The sequence below is a fragment of the Aedes albopictus genome, chromosome 1 (genome assembly GCF_035046485.1).
Source record: "Aedes albopictus strain Foshan chromosome 1, AalbF5, whole genome shotgun sequence".
Taxonomy (NCBI): Eukaryota; Metazoa; Arthropoda; class Insecta; order Diptera; family Culicidae; genus Aedes; species Aedes albopictus.
Window position 1 is genome coordinate 66,739,618 of NC_085136.1, and position 22,455 is coordinate 66,762,072.

General features: G+C 45.6%; 3 protein-coding genes and 1 long non-coding RNA gene across 5 annotated transcripts; 2 read left to right on the forward strand and 2 right to left on the reverse strand.

Annotated features, from left to right (window-relative positions):
* The first annotated feature begins 4,472 nt into the window (after positions 1-4,472).
* LOC109401852 (probable cytochrome P450 6d5) lies at positions 4,473-6,668 on the forward strand. Its single transcript, XM_019674457.3, has one exon. It carries the CDS (start codon positions 5,070-5,072, stop codon positions 6,603-6,605), a length of 1,536 nt encoding a protein of 511 aa, XP_019530002.3. The 5' UTR covers positions 4,473-5,069; the 3' UTR covers positions 6,606-6,668.
* Positions 6,669-10,342: 3,674 nt separating this feature from the next.
* Positions 10,343-11,608, reverse strand: LOC109401859 (uncharacterized). Its single transcript, XM_019674460.3, has 2 exons — positions 11,144-11,608; positions 10,343-11,071 (listed from the first exon to the last, which is right to left on the reverse strand). The coding sequence occupies exons 1-2, from the start codon at positions 11,243-11,245 to the stop codon at positions 10,448-10,450; spliced, it is 726 nt and encodes a 241-aa protein (XP_019530005.3). The 5' UTR covers positions 11,246-11,608; the 3' UTR covers positions 10,343-10,447.
* Positions 11,609-11,762: 154 nt separating this feature from the next.
* On the reverse strand, positions 11,763-20,396 carry LOC109414695 (uncharacterized). 2 transcript variants are annotated; one of them, XM_019688527.3, is made up of 4 exons: positions 19,444-20,396; positions 14,430-14,512; positions 12,723-14,348; positions 11,763-12,657 (listed from the first exon to the last, which is right to left on the reverse strand). In XM_019688527.3, the coding sequence occupies exons 3-4, from the start codon at positions 14,046-14,048 to the stop codon at positions 12,103-12,105; spliced, it is 1,881 nt and encodes a 626-aa protein (XP_019544072.3). In that variant the 5' UTR covers positions 14,049-14,348; positions 14,430-14,512; positions 19,444-20,396; the 3' UTR covers positions 11,763-12,102. The 2 variants fall into 2 exon arrangements, with proteins under 2 accessions (XP_019544072.3, XP_019544071.3); XM_019688526.3 differs by lacking the exon at positions 19,444-20,396 and adding an exon at positions 18,867-19,149.
* Positions 15,473-18,993, forward strand: LOC134284984 (uncharacterized). Its single transcript, XR_009996045.1, has 2 exons — positions 15,473-15,531; positions 15,563-18,993. It is a non-coding gene; the product is annotated as an uncharacterized LOC134284984 (long non-coding RNA).
* Positions 20,397-22,455: the final 2,059 nt, after the last annotated feature.

Below are 22,455 nucleotides of genomic sequence, written 5' to 3' on the forward strand. Positions count from 1 at the left end.
CGAGGGTATTTATAGGGGGATGAATACATAATAGTTGACAAGCAATTTTTGTTCTATTACAATCAACTGACCAACTGGGCGTATTTTTGTTTATCTCTTAGCTGGTGTTATGACATAAACAGAAAAATATCAGAAGTTCAGTTACATGTTTCTGTGGGTTTTGGACCGATGACAATTTAAGGATACAAGAGATGAACACAGAGAAGTAGAAAACGATTAGCGAAATCAAGAAAACAATTTGACACAGAATCGACTATATTTTAACATACGGGTTCGACTGATTCGATGAATCTATCTAGAAGTATCTAGAAGACAATTGATGCTAAGATTGGAAAAAAGCTTGCAGTTGGGACTAGACTAAAATAGTGGCCAATAGGAAACAATGCACTAGACAGTATTATTATTCATTTTTTAATATTTACCCGTAGGCTTTTCGCCGGTTGACAGTACAGTATTTAGCCGAGTACGAAGATACGGCTTAGTTGGTGTACAGATGACTGTGTTCTCACGGGAAGTGCTTCAAACGAGGCTTACATAACAACTGACAGTAAAGAAACCTATTTTTCTTGACTTTCTACGCAATCTGACCGAACACACGTGTTTTTGTTAATCTCCTAGGCATAATTAAGACATGACGTATGTGCATGACGCAACAACTACCAGGACACAGTTCCAGACGTCTCTTTTTAATAACGACAGTCAGCATATTTCCAATGAAATTACACTTCAATAAAGCAAAGACTAAAGCTGCTATTATAGAACAGATCAGAATGACGTAATTGACTATTACCTTGGAGATCTACTTCGAATAACTGGCAAATTGACAAGAACCTAACTAAATACATGGACCATACTACAAAAAAACAATTGACAAAAAGAAAAAAGGGGAAACTTTTATTAAAACTATTTTTGTTCAACGCAGGCCAAAACAGTGTCGACTTGGGCCACGATATGCCTACGTACTTCTGTGTGTTGAAACAAAAATAGAGGCTCATAGAAGCAAACGTAGGGAAAGGGTGCGGTGTTAGAACATAAGCACAGTGTGCTACCGCCGTAATCACTATGAAAAAAAGAAAAAAAAAATAATGTGTATGTTAACGTTTAGCTAATTCTACACTTAAGTCAGAAGCTCAACGCATCCCAAAACGGCTTCGTGTCGCGAGCCGAAAATTGCAGGGATAAGATCGGAGGAGGTGACGTGAGGTGATCGAAAGATGGAAGCAGCACTTCGATCAGCACCAAACGAATGAGTTCGTGGGAAGTTATCAAACCGGCTTCATCGACGGCCGGTCGACAACGGACCAGATCTTCACCGTACGGCAAATCCTCCAGAACCGTGAATACCAGGTCCCAACGCATCACCTGTTCATCGACTTCAAAGCGGCATGCGACAGTATCGACCGCGCAGAGCTATGGAGAATCATGGACGAATACGGCTTTCCTGGGAAGCTGACAAGACTGATTAAAGCAACGATGGACGGTGTGCAAAACTGCGTAAGGGTTTCGAGTGAACTATCCAATTCATTCGAATCTCGCTGGGGACTGCGACAAGGTGACGGACTCTCATGCCTACTCTTCAACATCGCTCTGGAAGGTGTGATGCGACGAGCCGGGCTCAACAGCCGGGGAACGATTTTCACAAAATCCGGTCAATTTGTGTGCTTTGCGGACGACATGGACATTATCGCCAGAACATTTGGAACGGTGGCAGAGCTGTACACCTGCCTGAAACGTGAAGCAGCAAAGGTCGGACTGTTGGTGAATGTTTCAAAAACAAAGTATATGCTGTTAGGCGGAACCGAAAACGACCGGATCCGCCTGGGTAGTAATGTTACGATAGACGGGGATACTTTCGAGGTGGTGGAGGAATTCGTCTACCTCGGATCCTTACTGACGACTGACAACAACGTGAGCCGTGAAATTCGGAGGCGCATCATCAGCGGAAGTCTGGCCAACTACGGACTCCAGAAGAAATTGCTGTCGAAAAAGATTCACCCACGCACCAAATGCACCATGTACAAAACGCTAATAAGACCGGTAATCCTCTACGGGCACGAGACATGGACCATGCTCGAGGAGGACCTGCAAGCACTCGGAGTTTTCGAGCGACGCGTGCTAAGGACGATCTTCGGCGGTGTGCAGGAGAACGGTGTGTGGCGGAGAAGGATGAACCACGAGCTCGCTGCACTTTACGGCGAACCCAGCATCCAGAAGGTGGCCAAAGCCGGAAGGATACGGTGGGCAGGGCATTTGCAAGAATGCCGGACAACAACCCTGCAAAGCTGGTGTTTGCAACTGATCCGGTTGGCACAAGAAGGCGTGGAGCGCAGAGAGCACGATGGGCGGACCAGGTGGAGCGTGACTTGGCGAGCATTGGGCGCGACCGAGAATGGAGAGCGACAGCCACGAACCGTGTATTATGGAGAAATATTGTTGATTCAGTTTTATCTTGAATTTGATGTAATACTAAATAAATGAAAATGAACATGCTCCATAGGTATATAAAGAAAAGTCGGGAAAATTCAAAATTGATGCGGGAAAAAGTCGGGAGTAATGCGGGAATTTCAATTTCGATTTTGTGTGGCCACCCTGCTTAGGAAATTATTTCTCTCCAGAATTATGCTCCCTGGACTTGTAGGACGCTACACTATATCAGTAATGTGGCAACACACCATTGATAACGTTTGTAGATCTTAAGGCCTTTACTCGCCGAAGTTCTTGGAGGTCCTAGATCATCTTTGGAAATTATTTCTCTACAGAACTAGGCTCCCTGGACATGTAGGACGCTACACTGTATTAGTAATGTGACAATAAACCATTGATAACGCTTGTAGATATTCAGGTCTTTACTCATGGAAGTTCTTGGAGGACCTAGAACATCTGTAGAAATTATTTCTAAACAGAAAAATGGTTCATGGACCTATAGCAGTTTACAACGTATTAGAAATATAACAACAATTCATTGATAACGCTTGTAGATCTTCAGGTCTTTACTCATGGAAGTTCTTGGAGGACCTAGAACATCTATGAAAAACTAGCTGTACCCGGCAAACTTTGTCTTGCCTACTGCGTTTTTTGACGTTTCGAGTCCCTAGCCAAGCGCCCAAGTCCCCGTTCAAAATGTATGAAAACCCGATTTTTAAAAACTCTCAATTTTCCCATGTTTTAGGCTTTATAAACCTTCCTTGGGTGAAAACTAACAGAACAAAACTTAGACGACCCAAATCGGACCACCCGTTCGCAAGTTATGCGCGGTCCCACGTATGCCACTGCATTTTTATATATATAGATAGTTCCTTACAGAAAAATTGTTCATGGGCCTGTAGCATGTTACAACGTATTAGAAATGTAACAATAATTCATTGAGTACGCTTGTAGATCTTAAGGCCTTAACTCGCGGAAGTTCATGGAAGACCTAGCATATCTTTAGAAATGAATACTCTTCAGTACAATGCTCAATGGACTTCGCATCGGTAATGTAGCAAGAAACCATTGGCTATGTTTGTAGATCTTCTGGCCTTTACTCGCGGAAGTTCTTGGAGATCAAAATTGGAGGTCATGTTTGAAAATTAATTATTTACAGAACAATGATCCGTGGACCACAGAACAGGATCAGTGATGTAACAAAAATCAATCGATTACGCTCGTAGATATTAAAGCCTTTACTCGCGAATGTTCCTGGGTGTCCTGGAACATCTTTCTCTACACCACCTTGCTCCGTTGACCTGTAGGGTGTTGACAGACTCCTTGATCCTTCGTTTAGTCCGTCTAGACAGTCCTTAACACCCCAAAATATCCTCTGCGATCTTTCTTGGAAACAGTATGCACTCTGCTCCTCATAACCCATCCCTTGTTCCCTTCCCCACTAACCCCTAGATTCAACCCTTACTACTACCCCCCCCCCTCCCTCCTTTCCTTATTAACTCTAAAAAAAACCTCGGATATCTGAAGGTAAGGACATTTCAAGCATTTTCAGATTTCCTTCAGTTTTTTTACACGGATTCCCGAATTAGCACGGTTTTTTTACACGGGACGTATCCCCCGTGTAAAAAAAGACCTTAGTGTGCAACTGTAATAAGACGTTAAAGAACCATGTAGAGTATTTTTTGAAAGCACAACATAGAGTTTCATTTTTTAACTTGGGTATTAGTGTCCAAAAATTAGCCCTATAAAATACGGGTTTATAATGATGTTATCGGTTCATGTCTAATAATTGGGAGAGCACACTGAGAGACCAAGTTCTGAATTCATAACATCCCAAGCATAAATAACGAGCACGTCAGCTTTTTTTTTTGTCTTTTTGTTCAATAAATCATCATACAGCACAGCACAGTGTGGTCATAACGTTGGATCTCTTGCCTTATTATAGACTAACTACAGAGGAACCAAGGCCACGCATTTCAACTCGGTAGCATTTCTTCCGAAACGCACTCTAGACCGTTGCTATGCTTGACTGCACTCGGCGCTTAGCTGCTATTAGTAGCATCGCAGAGCGCCGATATTTGCGAAATCCAGAATCAAAAGTTCCTCGCGGTAGGTACCTACCTACATGCTTTCAATTGAAATGCATTTAGGCAAAGTGGAAGTATGGTAGGCTTACGTAGGCTAGCATAACAACTATAATGAATGGCGTTGGCTTACCAGCTGGGTTGGGTGGGTCAGTCAGTCAATCCGTTCTTGATTGAAAACAAATCGTTTATTAGTTCTTCCGCGCGCGAGCAGTACACAAGTGTTTTCAGCAGAAAAAAAAGAGTTCCGAATCGAATTAGTGAGAGCAGCTAACAAGTTTTGATTGCAATCAGCGAGTTCTCGAAGCTGATGCAACGATCGGCTTTGTGAGAATTTCTGCAAATCCATCATGCACATGCCAAAGAATCCATAAGCTGTCATGTTCAAAAGTGATAGTAACTATAGATAGAACTGTTCTTAAAAACGACTGTGAATCAGTGTATCAGTGTAATCACTGATTGGCAGATTGCGGATATTCCGCAATATCCGTCGAAGCCTGCAGAACACCAAAGAACCTATTGCGGAATTTATCCACTGCTGTTGAAGAACTTTCCAACGAAATGTTACTAGCGTTCTTCGCGTTGAGCGCTCCTCTAGTGGCCGTACTGATATGGCTGCAATTCCGGTACTGGACTCGATGTGGCGTTCCTCAGTTGGATCCATCTTTCCCCTTCGGGAACTTCAGCGAGTTCTTCTGCCAGAAGAACGGTATTCCTTCGACGTACGCTAATCTCTACCATCGGACCAAACACCTCCCGTACGTGGGAATCTACCTATCCCTACGTCCGGCCCTGCTCATAAACGATCCCGAACTGGTGAAAAACATCCTGACGCGGGATTTCGAACACTTCCACGACCGAGGAATCCACGTGGATGAAGAAACCGATCCCATGAGTGGCCACCTCTTCGCCCTGGGCGGTGTCAAGTGGAAGAACCTCCGTGCTAAACTGACCCCGACGTTCAGCTCCGGAAGCCTGAAGGAGATGTTTCCGCTGCTGGTTGAGAAGGCGAATATTTTGCAGCGGCGCTTCCTCCAGGAGATTGCCTCGTCGGAGGTTGTCGAGGTGAAGGAACTGGCCGCTTGCTACACGTCGGACGTGATCGCTTCGGTGGCGTACGGAATCGACATGGATTCCATCAACAACCGAGACGATCTGTTCCGACGGATGGGCGAGAAGGTGCTGGCCCACGATTTGATTACTTCGCTCCGTTTGGCTTTGGCGTTTTGGTTCCCAAAGCTGAAGGTGATGCTCGGAAGTAAATCAATAGCACCGGTGATTCAGGAGTTCATGACCGAACTGGTACGGAAGACCATAGAACATCGTGAAAAAGAAGGAGTCCACCGAAAGGATATGATGCAGCTACTGCTGCAGTTGCGCAATGGCGTGAGCTTGAAGCGTAACGGCGAACAATGGACGGAGGATTCTGCGTCCAAGAATCCGATCAAAAGCCTATCAATAGATGAAGTAACTGCCCAGGTGATGGTCTTCTTTGTAGCTGGCTACGAAACCTCTTCATCTACCGTGTCGTTTTGTCTCTTTGAACTCGCTAGACATCAGGATATCCAGGCTAAAGTGCATCAAGAAATTGACAGCGTGCTTGCGCAGCATGAAGGTGCCCTCACCTACTGCAGTCTGGCATCCATGAAGTACGTCGAGCAGTGCCTGGAAGAAACCGTCCGGAAGTATCCACCGGTAGCGATCCTGAACCGAGAGTGCACCAAGACCTACCGCATCCCGGAAACGGACGTGACCATCGAAAAGGGCACCCCCATTGTGGTTCCTCTGATGGGGATGCACCGTGATCCCGAATATTTTCCCCAGCCGAACGACTTTCAACCGGAGCGGTTCGAAGGAGGAGCCCCGAGCAAGGCGTACTTTGGGTTTGGAGCGGGACCACGGCTGTGCATCGGCATGCGACTGGGTATTCTGCAATCGAAGGTGGCTGTGGTAACGCTTCTCAGAAAGTTCCGGTTCAGTCTGGCCAATCCGGAGGACCAGTGCAACGAGCTTAGGATGAAACCGCGATCGTTTATACTGACGACCGAGGGCGGTATTCAACTGGTGGTGCAACAACGGCATGTTGAAACAGCATGACATGAGTGCGAGCAATGTTTAAGTTTAGCAAGACATCGATTCAATAAAGAAAGGAAAACTTTGTTCTTGTCGTTTGGCTCTCGTATGCGTTTCATTTTTTATCAAGTTGAAATAACTGTTAGCATTCCATAAACTTCAGTTGCTTACTGATGAACATCTAGTGTAAAAACACTAGACTTCGCCCCCTAAAGTTCTACTCTGATCTTTGGTACTTCATACATAAAAAAATGGATTTGTATGGAGGGAGCGAAGACTAGAACAGTGGTGAAGTCTAGTGCTTTTACCCTAGCAGTTATTAAATTATGTAGTTAACACTTTCTTGTCCTACTGTTCAGAATTCTCACAAAGTCCCTGTGTACTCATTTCTCCCAGTTAGTGTCGTCCTCATCATTTCTTTGTTGATCTTCAGTCTATTGAAACCGCAAGTGCTTTCTCGAGATCGAGCTCACAACTTCGATCTACAAATCTCGGTACTAATCTGCTTTGTTCCAGCCTCGCGAATGTCAGACGTTTGTTACGTCACCTTTCTGGCGGGTGTACAGAATTGGTAAGAGTTCCAGAAGTTCCGCCGATGGGGTCTATGAGCTCCACGAAGCATACAGATTAATCGTACCTAATTCAGCAAAACAGATATTGCAACCTGTCGTTGCGTGTAATATTGAACATCAGACATCCAGTGAGATCCTAATGAATTGGAGTTGACGCAATTCTACACAGTGTCCGTGTCACTTCTATTAAACTGATAAGCTTTCAGAGGAGCCACAATCTTGTCCATGATTGGCCTTAGCTGTATGCGATCGAGTCGATACTGTCCCGTACGCCTATTTTTTTTCTTCAAACCATGGGACTCATGGGAGGATATTCTGCTCAACAGCGCCTGAACAGTAAGGTCCAGGTACTATGGGGTTAAGGACCGTCTTCTACAACAAAAGGAAAGGTCAGGACTACTCTTTTCTCGACCTATTCCCATGGCCGCCAAACCCTTCGTCTATCCGGAACCACCAAGAAGGCATTGCTTCATAGAGATGCTAGTGCACATCGCACCCTCAAGATTAGCAGCGTAGCACAGCGTAGCCTGCAGCAACGAACATCGATGATTCGCTTTGAAAAGTCCACCAAGGTAGCATGCTGGCGCTTAGTCAGTTTCCCAAATGGTCCTCATCACTCCCTTTGTCCTCGGAAGCCAGGCAGGGTCGACACCACGCCTGCGCCACTGCATAGCAAGTATCAAGAACTGTAACCGCATACCCTATAAGCCATCACACAGAAGGACGTGCCGACATGGGGCGTCCACCTGCCCCGACCTTGCTGAGCACCGCTTTGCAACCGCGGGCTCGGATCCAACCCCGTAGACCGACGCTACCAGGATGTTCTCTCCGCGGCCACTTAATCGCTGTAAGGGTGGATTTCGACCGTAGGGGACCGGTATAGCCTACGTAGTCGACTCCGAATCCTTGGGCCACCTCTTGTATAGTTTCTGCATCAGCCATTCTCCGAGTCCACGCGCTACCTCCTCTTTAGTTTCAAGACAATATGGGTGATATCCGTTGAAGCGGCATTCTAGCCAAACTCTGATCTTTTCATGCAACCTCCCCGCCGTGTCGATCAAGCATATTGGTCTATATGCCGACAGATCTCCAGGTGGATTCTCCGCCTTTGGCAATAGGCTCTGCCGCTCCCAAACCTCTGGGAAAACTCCCTCGTCCAGGCATTTCTGCATAGCAGACCTGAACATCCCGGGAGCCTCTGCAATACCTACTTGTAAGGCCAGATTCGGAACTCCGTCCGAACCTGCGGCCTTACCTACGCTAAGGGACATTGCTATCCCCGCAAGTTCCACATCGGTGACCCTCTCCTCATTGGCAGCCCCAGTCCCCAGCTGTCCTACAAAAGGAGGCCAAGCGCCAAGGACTAGGATCATGACGCGGAAAGAGACGATCGATGATACCCTCCAACATCTCCGGAGACTGCTCTGTAGGAGCCATTACACCTCTTGTCTTGGCAATCACGATCCTGCAGGCATCTGACAAAGACCCTCAAGATATGGCCTTATCTCCGTCATCAGCGCGGCTTTGGCAGCGGCGAACACCACCCGCCGTTCGTTTCGCTCTTCCTCAGTTCGTGCTTGCTGCATCCGCCGCCTAGCCCGTAGACAGGCCGCGGCGCAGGTCCGCATTCGCTTGAGTCCACCAGTAAGCCGGTGGTCTCCCATTTCTAGGGTGGACTTGCATGACCGCATCGCACGCACGCGAGAGCACCGCTACCAGCTCGACTCCGCTTATACCGAGTATGTTTCGCTTACGGCGGAGTGCCTTCTTCTAAATACCTCGTCGTTGTTGTAGCCGATACTATAGCGAACCGCCAGGTTATCGTCGTGAGTGTAGATATCGTCTACTCTCCAGTTTGAACTATTTGTTAGGCCAGGACTACAAAAAATAACGTCAATAATCAACTCCGCACCGTTCTGACTAACGGTACTCTAGGTACCGACATGAGCCAGATCGACACCTAGCATAGCCAGTGCCTCTAACAGGATCTGACCCCGCGACCCAATTACCAGTACCGGCGGGGACTCGGTATGGGACCGCCGCGATGAAGATATCCGTTCCCTACTCAGAAACTGCCTGTCAAAGCAGTTGTTGGGCAGCGTCACAATGGTTCAAGTTCAGTTGCGTTACCTGCACTACTGCACTTTGCCAGTTACGGGCTTGTCTGAAGGTCGGGCACCTTGGACCTCCCGTTGTTGGATGCTTGCTGTTCACGGATTTCCCGGGACAAATCAAACACGTGGGTTGACTCGTACAGCTTTGTACCTTGTGGACTTCACCGCTGCATCGGCTACACAACTTGCTCCTGTGAGGGTCTTTGCAGTCTCATGACTTTTTCCTGGTTCCAGACACCTGAAACAAACCTCCGGTGGCTCGTGCAAGGTCAGTTGGCATACTTAGCAGTCCACCTTGAGCTTCACCATTTTAACGGACTTGTTTGGCGTCCGCCATAGGTAGCTATACCAAGACTACCTGTGTTCCTGCCGGGCACTTCCGTAGCCGAACGGCTGCGGTGGCCAACTGCACATTGCACTGTTACCGCAGTACCGTGATGAGCTCGATCGCGTCAGTGATCTCATCTAGGTTCTTCACCTTCAGAATCGTCTTCGCCGTAACAGCCCTCACTTCGACCCCTTCGCCAAGGACCTCTTCCGCCAGATTTTTGTAGGCGGCGCCCTTGTCGCTCGATGATCATTTCAACCGTCGCTCTTCATCGCCTTTATGACTTCCGTGTACTTGATATCTTCGGTCTTGATGACCAGCACGTCCTCCTCTCGCGCTTGGCACTTACCCTCCTACGTGTCCTAGGTGTGGTGTCCATACGCCTCTTTCACATCCTGCAATTTCTTCTTTCTCCTCTTCTGCTCAACTGTGGCGAATCTTCCGCTCAACTGTGGTCCAAAGGCGAGTCCCCCCCCTGATCCGCTCTTACTTGTGGTTGCAACCCCCTGTTTCCTTCAATCCGGGACGGGCCGGCCTTTTCAGACCCACCCTTCCCAGCTTTCTGGAACGCCTGAATGGGATCCGACTTATCGGAATTACTGCCGGCTTACGGGGTTAACAACCGCCTAGCCTTGCGGACGCCGCCTGGTAGCTCCTCTCCTGACGGCACGCTTCTGCGAATCTTTGTCAGATTCAACTGCTTCTCAATGAAACAAAATTGATGTTCGAAGTAAAAAGCACAAATACTTCAACTGTATCTTACGTCTATTTACCATTTCTTTAATGTTTTTCTTTTGGAAATAAAAATTGTACTACGTATAAGGTTTACAATTTTTTCGAAAAGTCGTCTGCTTACACTTGCGCCAATCGCATAACCGCTCGGCGCCATCGAGCACAATCGCGGATCAGTTGCTGTTCCTCGTTTTCGAGCTCTCGGTGCTTCTGGAGCAATGTGTTTGCTTCGTACTCCAGCATCAACTGCCGATCACGCCGATTGTTTCGCGACTTGCGTGATGCTTCGTTGTTCTTGTCTCGCTGCCTCCGGTACCGCAGGTCTTGCTCGCTGAGGTGCTCGTACTCGGCTCGGTCCGGGTATAGGCTGGACTGCTTCGGCGGTCGTCCGAGACGTTTCTTGGCCGACGAGGAGGCTTCCGAGGTGGAGTCCAGGCTAGACTGTTTCGGCGGTCGGCCGCGGCGTTTCTTGGCCGGCGATGAGGTTTCAGAGGCGGAGTCTCCGCAGACGGATGAAGCCGTTGAGGAGGTGGGACTGCGGAATTTCTTCGGCGTTGTGGATGCAGTTAGTTCTTCGAGGTTATCCAACGTGATGATGGGGAGTTTCCGCTTGGTCTGTCTCGAGTTCGACAGGAGTTGGCTCAGCGTGTCCGGACATATGGTGTACCCCGCCAGGACCGTTGGTTTCTCCTTGGGGGTGGAGGGGTTCTCCTCGACCGGAGAGAGTTGGGCGGCATGGTAATCCTGTGGGGAGGTAGAGATGTGAGAGTTCAGTGGTTTGGTTTGAAGGGAGATGTGAGAAGTCAGGAGACTTACCGTTCCGGAAGAGATGTACGTGAGTAGGTCGAATTGATCCTCAGCGCTGAGGATCTCTGCCTCGGCTTCCAGTTTGTTTTCGACCACCATGTCGGTTCGCATCTTTCTTTGGAGTTGCCGCTCGATGTCTGGCGGATGTGTTCTTTTTGGCGTTTGGCGTTTGCGACAGTGTCTCTCGGTTTCAAACAATGTTGTTCCTTCACCAGGGATTACTTGTGTTTAGAACTCACTGGGTTTAAGCTTAAACTGTGCTATCTTTCAATGGTGTCTGTGCTGGAAAAACGTGCTGCGTATGATCATATTCTTGGAGGCAACGAAATCGATGAGCCGTAGGCCGTTGCTCTTAAGGTTGAAGAAGTAGTCATCTTTAAAATTTCGAAAGCAGCTTTCTCGTTCAAAGCACACATGTTTTTGATGAAAATGTATACACTGTATCCTTTTCTCTATCTGGAACGCAGTTTATGCATTAAACGAGAAAGCAGTTTTCGAATTGTCAATGATAAACCAAGATATCGCTGACGACCTCTTCAACCCTAATGTGAAATTATTATCGTTGGGTTTCCAATGATCCGTGATATTCCAAAGGATCCGTGATATTGGAAATGAAACAAGTATGAACTGTTTTGTAGTTTTGTTTTATTGAAGTTTAAAGTAAAAAGTACAAATACATCAACTGAATCATACATCTATTTACCATGCAAAGCATTTTTTTGTTCTTTGTGGCAATTTTGACAGTTTTTATATCTTTCCAATTACTTAAGGTTAAAAAGTTTAGTTTCTTTTACTTGTAGGTTTTTGTATTTCTAAGTTTTTTTTTACGTTTTTCTCTGTTTTCGTTAAATTACGTCCATTTTTAAATCATAAAATTCCTGCTACTCAAGCTAGGAAATAAAAGTTGTACTGCATATTATGTTTACAAATTTATCAAAAAAGTAAGAGAGACACCTCATTCTCCAGCTTTACAGCAGCGCCAATCGCATAACCGCTCGGCGCCATCGAGCACAATCCCGTATCAGTTTCTGTTCCTCGCTCTCGAGCTCCCGGTGCTGCTGGTGCAATGCGTTTGCTTCGTGCTCCAGCTTCAGTTCGCGGTCCCGCCGGTTGATGCGCGACTTGCGTGACGCTTCGTTGTTCTTGTCCCGCTGCTCCCGGTACCTCAGGTCTTCCTCGTTGAGGTGTTCGTATTCGGCCGGATCCTGGTGCAAGCTGGACTGCTTCGGCGGTCGTCCGCGGCGTTTTTTGGCCGAGGTGGAAGCTTCCGAGACGGAGTCTCCGCATACGGACGAAGCCGTCGAGGAGGCAGCGCTGCGGAATTTCTTCGGCGTTGTGGACGCAGTCAGCTCTTCGAGGTTGTCCAAGGTGATGATGGGGAGCTTCCGCTTGGTCGGCCGCGCGTTCGACAGGAGTTGGCTCAGCGTGTCCGGGCATATGGTGGACTCCGGCTGATCTGTTGGTTCCTCCTTGGGGATGGAGGGTTTCTCCTCGACCGGGGAGAGTGGGACGACATCGTATTCCTGTGGAGATATGAAAGTTTAGTGGTTTTGTTTGAGGGGGAGATGTGAGCAGTCGAAAGACTTACCGTTCCGGAAGAGATGTACGTGAGTAGGTCGAATTGGTCCTCGGCGCTGAGGATCTCGGCTTCGGCTTCCAGCTCCAGGACTTGGTTGGTGAGGTCCGGAGTGTTCAGGATGCCTACTGGGGCCACGATGGGTGCGCTAGGCATTGGAATTTTGAGCTTTAGTTTGTTCTCGACAGCCATATCGGTTCGCATCTTTCTTTGGAAGAGCTGCCGTTTGATACCTGGCGGTTGTGTTCGCTTTGGCGTTTGCTGCAGTGGCGGAAGGATTGCGACGGTGTCTCTCGGTTTCAAAGAATGTAGTTCCTTCACCAGGGTATTATTTGTGGTTACAATGTGGCCGGGGCTGCCGGCTTCCAGAAGGGGTAGCTTAATCGTATAGTTGTGTTCTAACTGGGTTTGAGTTTTCAAATCCAGAGTGTCACTGGAGACACTCTGTAGTGTTGCCGGTGTTATTGCAGTAGCTTCCGCTACGTCGTACTCTGCCGTCTCTAGTTTAAAATCTTCATCTTCTCTGTCAGCATCACTTAGGAATTTGGTAACAACTGAGGGGCGTGTGTCATACACGGTACCGTTCGAGACGGGAAGCGATGGAGTTCCGTCGGAAGCGTTCGACTCTTCCTCCTGAAGGACTTTCAGGAAGAAGGGTGGTACGGCAACGGTCCCTTCTATGGTGGGGTTTTCTATGGAGATGAGGTCCTCAGCTTTGCAGTAGAATGACTCCGAAAGTTGCTCGATTTCGTCAGTTAACGAAGTTGTGTAGTCGGCGTATGGATTGCCAACTACAATGAACTCGTCGTTCTTGTTGAAATCCATAGAAGTTTCGAAATCGTCTTCTTCCGAGCCGACCCCGGAACTGGATTCCGGGGACGGCACACCGGAAGGACTCTGGTGTGGCGATAGGTAGCTCATCTCGGGGCTGAGAACAGTTTCTTCCGGGCAGCGCTCGAACTGCCAAGAGGTGCTGAAGTCTGACGTTGCCCAAGGGGACGAGGGAGATGTTGCCGGGATGAACTTGAATTCGAAAGGTTCTTCCCTCTTGTTACCGTGCCCAATGATACTGTTGCGTTCTTCTCCGTTCATCGTGGCGATGCTGCTGTTGTTGATGTGATTCTTACTATTAGCGTTTCTTGGATCGTTGGCTGGACCAAGTCCTCCCAAACTTCCGTCGTAATCAAATCCGCGGATATCTACCGGCTCTGGAGTGTTGAGTTGCTGTTCACCTGTCGTATCGATTGGGTGGTTGTGGCCATCCGTCCACTGGTCCGTAGCGACCATGAACATACTGCAGGATGACCACCGGAGGGGCGGTGGAGGAGACGGTGACATGCTGGCGGCCGTCTGCGTCGGTGTGGATCCAACCCTTCCGAACGCACCACTGATCGTCGGGGGTGTCAAAGAACTGGTTTGCGGCGTCGGTGGCGGCTGATTCCAGATCTGATTGATCCAGCTGGAGTTGTAGTGGTCGTTGTCCTCCAGCCACAGGGATTGCTCTAGATCGAGGTCTGGTAGTTGTTGCTGGTACTGGTACTGCTGATTCGGGTCGGTCAACGTAGTTGCAGGGCAGGGATTCTCGCCAAGAGCGGGATTCGCTTTCGAGTCCAGTTGCCTGTGCCATTTTGATAGAGACTAGACGGAGAGAAGAGGGAGGAGGGGGATTTTAGACGGTTTCTTAAGTCATTGACAGGACATGGTAGAAGGGATACTCACAATAAGTTCTCCGTTGAGTTTTATAGAAATTTTAAAAGCTTAAGCTTCACCAACCAATGAGTTGAGAGTTTTGGCCCCCCAACCTGGAAAGAGAATGGAGAAAATAAAGAAGATTAGGATAATGTTCATTGGAATGTTAAAATTTGGTGAAAACTACTAAAATAGCTTAGAAGGCTGTGGATTCCTACGTGGAATAAACACTGCTCACATCTCTTTACCAAAGAGTGCCAAAAACGCTATCAATTGTTTCGGCTCCGTAAAGCGTAACCTCCGCTTGAGCCGTGAATTGCAATTCTATTGTTTTGGTTTTTCCAGTCTACTATCATGCGATTCGATCAGATGAACGCGATCGCACGCATGCGTGAAGCAATTTGGCGACAACGAAAGTGTTCACGCCATGTCGAACACCTTCGCGCCCTCCGCCGAAATGAGTGAAACTGTTTCGCTGCGTCATCGTGATTGTCGCCACGACGAATGATCTTTGCAAATTTGCTTCGTCATGTTGAGATGGCAAATTTCGCTTGTAGCCGTTTGACATGTGGACAGAGAGGCTTGATCGAAGTGGTGGTTTTATCAGATGAGCTGAATCACTATACTAATTAGTCTGTTTTCGGCAGTAAATCGCTGTAAATCTTGAATGTAAATAGTGGCAGTGTTCGACAGAAGCGGACTCAGCTTCGTGTTGTGCTTGTATCTGGCCGTATAGGCTCATAAAGCAGTGCCACAGAAAGACTGCTGCGCAAATACCTCGGCCTCGGAGCGATGTAGACGAAGAGATTTTGGACTTTGAACTGGTCGCACACAGAGACGCTAATTCGGCACCAACACTTCAAAAGGGCGTAACTGCATTTTGAAACAAACCACTCTTTCACATCTGTGGGTCATATTTAAAGTTTCCCACGAAATTCACAAACATTACTAGACAGAGAAATTGCTCTTCTTTCCTATACTGGCGGTGATTTGCATGGCGGCATTGAAATACGATTCACAGATGTGAAAGAGGAGTTTGTTTCAAAATGCAGTTACGCCCTTTTGAAATGTTGGTGTCGAATTCAACGACAATCTAGTACTTCATTTGTTGAGAAGGATCGAAGTAATCGAGGTGTGAATCAATCTCATAAAATTTCAAAGAGAGCGTTACAACCACGATCGCTTTCTAAACATCAGATCCGTGTAGTTTTCTGGGCGTTCTGTAGCGGTCTTCACTTTCCTCAGCGATGAAGGGCGCGATTTCAAAGCGAGACCACGTTTTTGAAGGCTGAGTTTGTTCTCAACTCGATACGATTTTGAAGGCGTGATTAAGACCTTCGAACGTGTAAATGTTTCACCAACAGATGCTAATTGCAACAGTAATCTAGTGCTGCTTTTTCATGAGCTGGGCAATTTCTTCTCCAACTTCGATGATCTGGATTCTAGAACCAGCCCATCCGAATTAAAATCAAAGTAGCCCATTGACCAAAGCAAAATAAGCTTCACAGGCAACATAATTAGTATGATCATTTTCAATGCAATCTTTTGTCTCAGTGTAGATGCGGACTGTCATTTGACAAGTCAAACAATGCCATTGTTCTACCAACCATGGACTTATCCACGGTCTTATTTTTTCTCTGGATTGCTTCTTCTTTTCATCTGTAACTGTGGGCACTGTTTACAAAAAATGACATATTCATGAACATCCAGCGACCGAAAGTTCACTGGATGTTCACCGGACCTCGCCAGATGCAAGATGTCAGCAGTGATTTTAGTAAACACGACCCGCAGTTCAGGGTTGCCAAATTTAAATCTGTATTTTGGCCTTCCAAAAATCTGTATCATCTGTATGACTACTTTTTCCGAAAATCTGTATGAAATCTGTATTGTTTTACGGAAAATCTGTATGAAATTCTGTAAGTTTTTGAAAAATCTGTAGATTCTGCATCCTTTTCCAAAAATCTGTAATATTGGTATACAGAATTCTGTATGATAAACTGCGAAAAAATCTGTATAATTACAGAAAAATCTGTATATTTGGCATCCCTGCCGCAGTTACCGTTTCACAGCATGCTGTCAATTAGCGTATGACGTCATCGTGGATAAGTTCATTGTTCTACCAACCAACAGAAGTGTCCTGTCAGAAAGTGTCTTCCGTGGGAGCTACTGATTTTTCTAATAGACGGACAGTGGAAAAGGTCAGAGCGACTGATACCCCAACAAACTTTTTTGCTGTACAAGAGTGGAACAAACTACAGTAGATGTTCGCTCGGTGCAAACGGTTTGGCTGCAAGTCCGGTAACTGCAACAATTTTGAAATTATCGCACCGCTATCTGTCAAAATCAAAACGTCAAATGAGTTGCGATGTTTTTCGGATGCACTACAGCTGCAATGCGATGTTTTTGAGTGCATTTTGGCTGCGTCCGACATGAATTGACAGCCGTTTGACGAATGTCAGTCGTTGCAGTTAGTGAATTACATTCGGTAACTGAAACGTAAACATGTTGTACTTATCGAATGTCTACTGTACTCTTAAGCAAACTTTAGCTTAAGAAACTGTTATTCAGCTAGTTCATGGGACGTCTCCGAGAAGAAAGTGTCTCCAGATGGCTCCACTGATGAAAGGCATCAACAGTGCTAAAATTACTGGAAGAAAGGGTAGTAGAAAAGGAAGGAAGGGTAAAAAGAGCTAGAGCGAGGTCTTCGAGTAATTTTTCGATGTTTCATTACTCTGTATAAGTTAACAACTGAAATGGAGAACAACTGTTTGTACAGATTGTAACAGTACTAGCTCCTGGCTGGTCTTATCAATTGAAGGAAATAATTGCGATTCAATCTTATCTCGTATCGATTTGTTCACAGCAAAACCAGCAAAGACCCCTTTAACACAATTCCAAGAAACAGATAAAGGCCACTGTTCGCAATTATCACGTTAGCAGAAATACAGCCACGAAGGCCATAAAATGCCAGGTAGACATAAAACCCTAGGTATTTTCGTCATTCCATCGATCATTGACCGAGCTAGCTGAAGCGAAAATGAAAGGATTCGAAATTAAAGATGGCTTCACCCAACTGAAACTGCTGGTTTCAGCAACCAGTGACGATTGTTAAATCAAACAAAACATTCATTATGCTATCGATAATCGCTGTTACCAAGTCAAGCATCACGCTGTCGACCGTCGTAGTAGGCTGCGATAACATTGGTGGCGGCGAAGGCGAAGGCGACAGCGACTACTACGACTGTGACAAGGTCTTTGTGTGTTGTTAGTAGTGCAGTACTAGATGAGGGAAGGGCACAGCAGGCGGTGCTTCACATCCGATTCAAACAGAGGGTGAAGCACGGCAAAAAGTGTAGATTTTCATCAATTATTCCGATCGCTGCGCAGTGCCAGATAATGAGTTGATGAGTGTTTACCGGGTTTATTTGACGTTGCTCTTATCAACAACTTCGGTGCTCAATCAGACGTCGAATATAGATAAGTGAGTCACCTCACCATACGGTAGTTGGGTCGTACATTTGCCACCTATGATGGCATGCAGGGGTGTTTTATAATTCAACCAACGATTAGACCAAATTACTATCGTGGCACTGCAATTATGAGATCAGCAAAAATAGATTAGACTGTTTGTGCCATAATACTCATGGCTGGGTCGGTTTAGAAAGTGATGAGTCATAGATCGCAGCAAAAGTTGCCTCGTTAGAGATGTCTTTAAAGAAGTCATCAAATTTTCGCCTTCTGTTTTACAAAGTGATTTCTCAGATATATTTTACCGGCTTGTCGATAACTATATCAAGTGTAACGTGATTTCACATCAAAAAGTTTGATAATTGTTGGATACAATCATCCAAGAATAAATGATCATCCCTAGTCGCCTTCCTTCGTATTTTTTTTTTCAATCTGATGCGTAGTAGTTTGATCAAACTTTGCTGCATTATTTTTAAACATGCTGCTTTGATTGATTTTAATGGTTTTACCAAGGTTTTACCGCATTTCAACAAGATTTCATCCTGAAAAGGCATGGCCTACTTTGACCTTTTCAGTGCGTGTCGCCATAAAACAGAACGGCGGAAACTTCTCGAAGTCTCCCCCAGCATATTTCGACGACGATGTTCGCTTGAATCGAAGCCAAAAATATTCGCTCATCGGACGCTTTTCTACGAATTTTAACCGTGGAACTAAAACCGGCCCCCATCACATGACCTTTTTCTGCGATTGAATTGCTGGGAAATTCCCAGTCACTCAGGCAGGCAAGCGTACGAACGAACGTGTTGCGACATGTTTGTTCGTTCCAGTGCCTGCTACGTTGCCAGTTATTGCGTTACGTCACAGCACTATTCAGTCGGTTCGATTTTCCAAGCGTAGGTGTTGAATGTATCGATTTCTCTACCAGCTTTGCGTTTCCGATTGAGTTTAGAACTTATTGAAACTAGTAGTTGAACTATAATTAACACTAATTATACATACTCGGTAGAAATATCGCCTTAGGGTCTAACGTTTTCCACACGTATTTGCGCCCTATTTTCTCGGCTTGTTTTGTTTCGCCCAGTTCGCCACGAAAAATTCACCACCAATAACTAAAGTTATAAACTTTAACGCTTCCGCCAAAAAAAAAATGGCCGCAGTAGGCTGTGATCACTTGTTTTTTTGCTCACTTCACAAACTAACAACTTCTTTAACCTTCAAACTTCTCAAGCGCACAGGTAAAATGCGACCTTCCGTCACAAAAATTAAACAGTGAATGTAAAGCCCGAACCAACGAAGGCATCAATGAACCTATATCACCCTCAGCGATCTAGTACTGCCCACCCGAATGCAAGCTTGCGTTTTGTTGTGAAATATCCACGGGCCGCGATTGGTCGACCGGAGACGTCATAGCAGGCTGTGATTGGTCGATCGCGACCGCGCCGACTTGAAAGCGGTCGCCGTACGAGCGATTTACTCCCGCAAACACTGGCGCAAATTCTAGTACCGCATCTGGTACTGCAACCACCCTTTTTCTTTTGATTTTTAATATTTTTTGGGATTCCGCGCTAATACTTACATTGAATTGATGACGCCGGCGGCGATAAACTGACGACGCTGCTGCAAACCCATCATCGTGATCGTGCCGATAGTAGTTCTCGTACCCACCATACAAATGCGACGAATATTCCCGATGGGACACATAAAATTGTTCGAAATCGACGCCGACGACGAGCACGACTTGGACTTGGGCTTAAACTTTCGAATGTTCTTCGTGGGCTTATGAACTGCGACGGTGACGACGACGTGGGTGATGTTGCGTTTTTGATGCTTGTTCACTGATGCTCGCATGGTAATCACTGCTGCAGGTGATTTCACTGAGAATTTCCTATTGGATTTGATAAAGTTCGTCACTTTGCTCGACCCCTTATCACTTCTAATGTTTCCAAACGTTCTTAATCGCTTGTCTTCTTCACTGTATCACTTCTAATGTTCTTTAGAAGTTTTTAAACACTTGTCTTCTTCGCAGCTACCTCCTTCACTCGTGACACCACTTTTTACACTTAACTCGCTTCTTCGCTCGTACTTCACGTTTACCACCTTCAAATGTCTCTTCTTATTTAAAGTGACCAAATTGGTTCACCTCACCTCACCAAAAAAAACCGATGCAAAATTCGGTGTACTGGGGTTTGGATTTTTCGTACCTTTATCCTTGTTCAAAGACAAAAAATCAATCAAGTGTATGGGGAATCAATCGTATTGGGCTCCTGAGTTTTCTTCCATGCTTACTTTGATGATCGAACGGTTAGTTGCCTGATGCAGGTTTCTCGACTTCCAAGGGAAGTATAGGACAATTTGTGCCTACTTTAATCTCGCTTCCGGATTGATGCGCTTGGATTACTGATTTCTACCTTGGGAATTATGCGTTTTGATAATCTTTATCTTTAAGATAACTTGTAGCAAGAGCAGAGCTAATAACACTTGTGACCGTTTTCGTTCGTAGTTGGAATAAAAGTGATGCAATTCTATCAGGCAGCAGAATCATCTGGTCCCCGAGTTCGAGTCGAGGCGTAGTTGGAGATTTTGTTGTTGTATTTGGTTGTCTTGCTTCCCATTCCGTTCAGGTTGAAAGTGTGGTTAGTGTCGTAAAATATGAATGAAACATGGTAGTATCTCGCTTGCTCCTATCAGTTTCAGTATACGGCGATGATGGCGTACTAGCAATATCTCCAATCTGTTTCTGTATGCGTTGTAAGAGATTACGTTTGTACAACATTCGAGCAGGCCAAGGCAACGAGGGGTACTAGATGTGTTATATATAGGTTTGTTTTATTTCAATATAACCGTTTAGTTGTTTAGTATTAGATCGAGTATTGGTATTTATAGCTTCATAAATAAAGAATACATTACATCTAAAAATGAGGTTACGATCAGATTCTTTAAGGATTCCTGGTGAGTGGTGAGGTTCTCTAGGGGTTTCTAGGAACCCAGCAAATATGGGACTGATATGCGATCACAGGCCGGTTGGCTGGCTAAGCCGCTAAGCTAAGCTAAGCCGCTTGAGCAACTGACCATTCAACTGCTCGTTAACGTTAACGTAGAAACTGCTTCAATCCGTACAAGGCCTTTTCAAGCTTGCATACCATGCTTCGATCAGCTTCCACGTCATCCGGAACCGCCATGTAGGTATCCTCTTTCAGAGCTCCATGGAGAAACGCTGCACAATGGGGAAAATAGCCATAAAACGCGAATAAATTCAATATCTCTGATCAGAGTGGATGGATTCGAATGATTTTTTGACACAAGCTGCAAAAATCTCTATAGTTTCAGATAAGGAGGGTGTCATTCGCCGCACGAATGATTAAATTCATTCAAATCCATTCACTCCGAGCAGAGATATTAGGCCATATGAATAAAGTTGAGTAAATACATACTCTTTACTAAATCTATGTGAAGCCGTGGAGCAAATCTCTGTGAAATTTTACTCAGCTTAATTCATATGGCCTATTGAATTTATTCGCGTTTTATACCTATTTTCCCACTGTGCGCTGTCTTAACGTCCATCTGGCGAAACAGGAATCGATGATGAACGCCGACCGCCAGAACCGTGCAAATCGTGGTGAGTTTGGCCACAGAAGCGTAGCCCAAGTTAGTAACCAAAAGTTCAGATAAGAGGGTACTTTTTAAGCTAAGCAGCTTGTTGGAGGTTGCTCTTTAGCCTTCTAAGCAGCTCTATTTTAAGTAATGTCGGACCTTGAAAGTTCACATAAGCAAGTCGGATAGCCTTCTATGCAGCTTCTGATGGAACTTCCTCAAAATGATTGTGAAAACATTAATTTATTTTTCAGATTCATCATAACTTGTTGTTGCTCGTAATATTGAGAAACATGCTCAAAACTTACTTTACATACTTATTTAACTATTTACTATGTAGATTTGAACCGGGACCTCCTGCGTGATAAGCTGCCGTCATGCCGTGGCGCTGTTACAGATAAATAATATGAATAATTTAACTTCGCTACTGTACAAGTGTATAAATCTAGATGTCGACAGAAGATTGATTCAAGTCAGATTTCATCCGCTTTGCACGTTATCGCAATTGTGGTGTCGGGGTAGAGTGTAGGGCTCTAACGCAGCGACTACCGGTTCGAATCTGGTGGGTGTCATATTTAATTTTTTTTTCATTTGCACTTTATATTCATTGATTTGGTGAATTTAATTTACTTGTCTATGAAAATTTGATGTTTTTGCTAAAATGACAAAAATAAATCCTTAGAACATCAAGCTACTGAAATGAACTTCAAGGAACTAGAAAGTTCCAACAAAGTTCCGAGTAGATTCTTAAGTAGCTTTCAAGTTCCACGAAGTTCAGATAAAGTTCCGAATGGAACTTTCTGGCTGCTTACAAGGGCGTAGCGTAACCAGCTTTTCGGTCAGAGGGGGCAAGCCCCCTTAGCAAATTTGTACCTAGTACGTTTATAACTAAACGCAATATGATGAAATTGAATATAATAACATTATATTCTAAAGGCATTATTTAACCCTTCAGCAGTCACTCTGTTGTACTTTGTGCAATACAAAAATCAACATG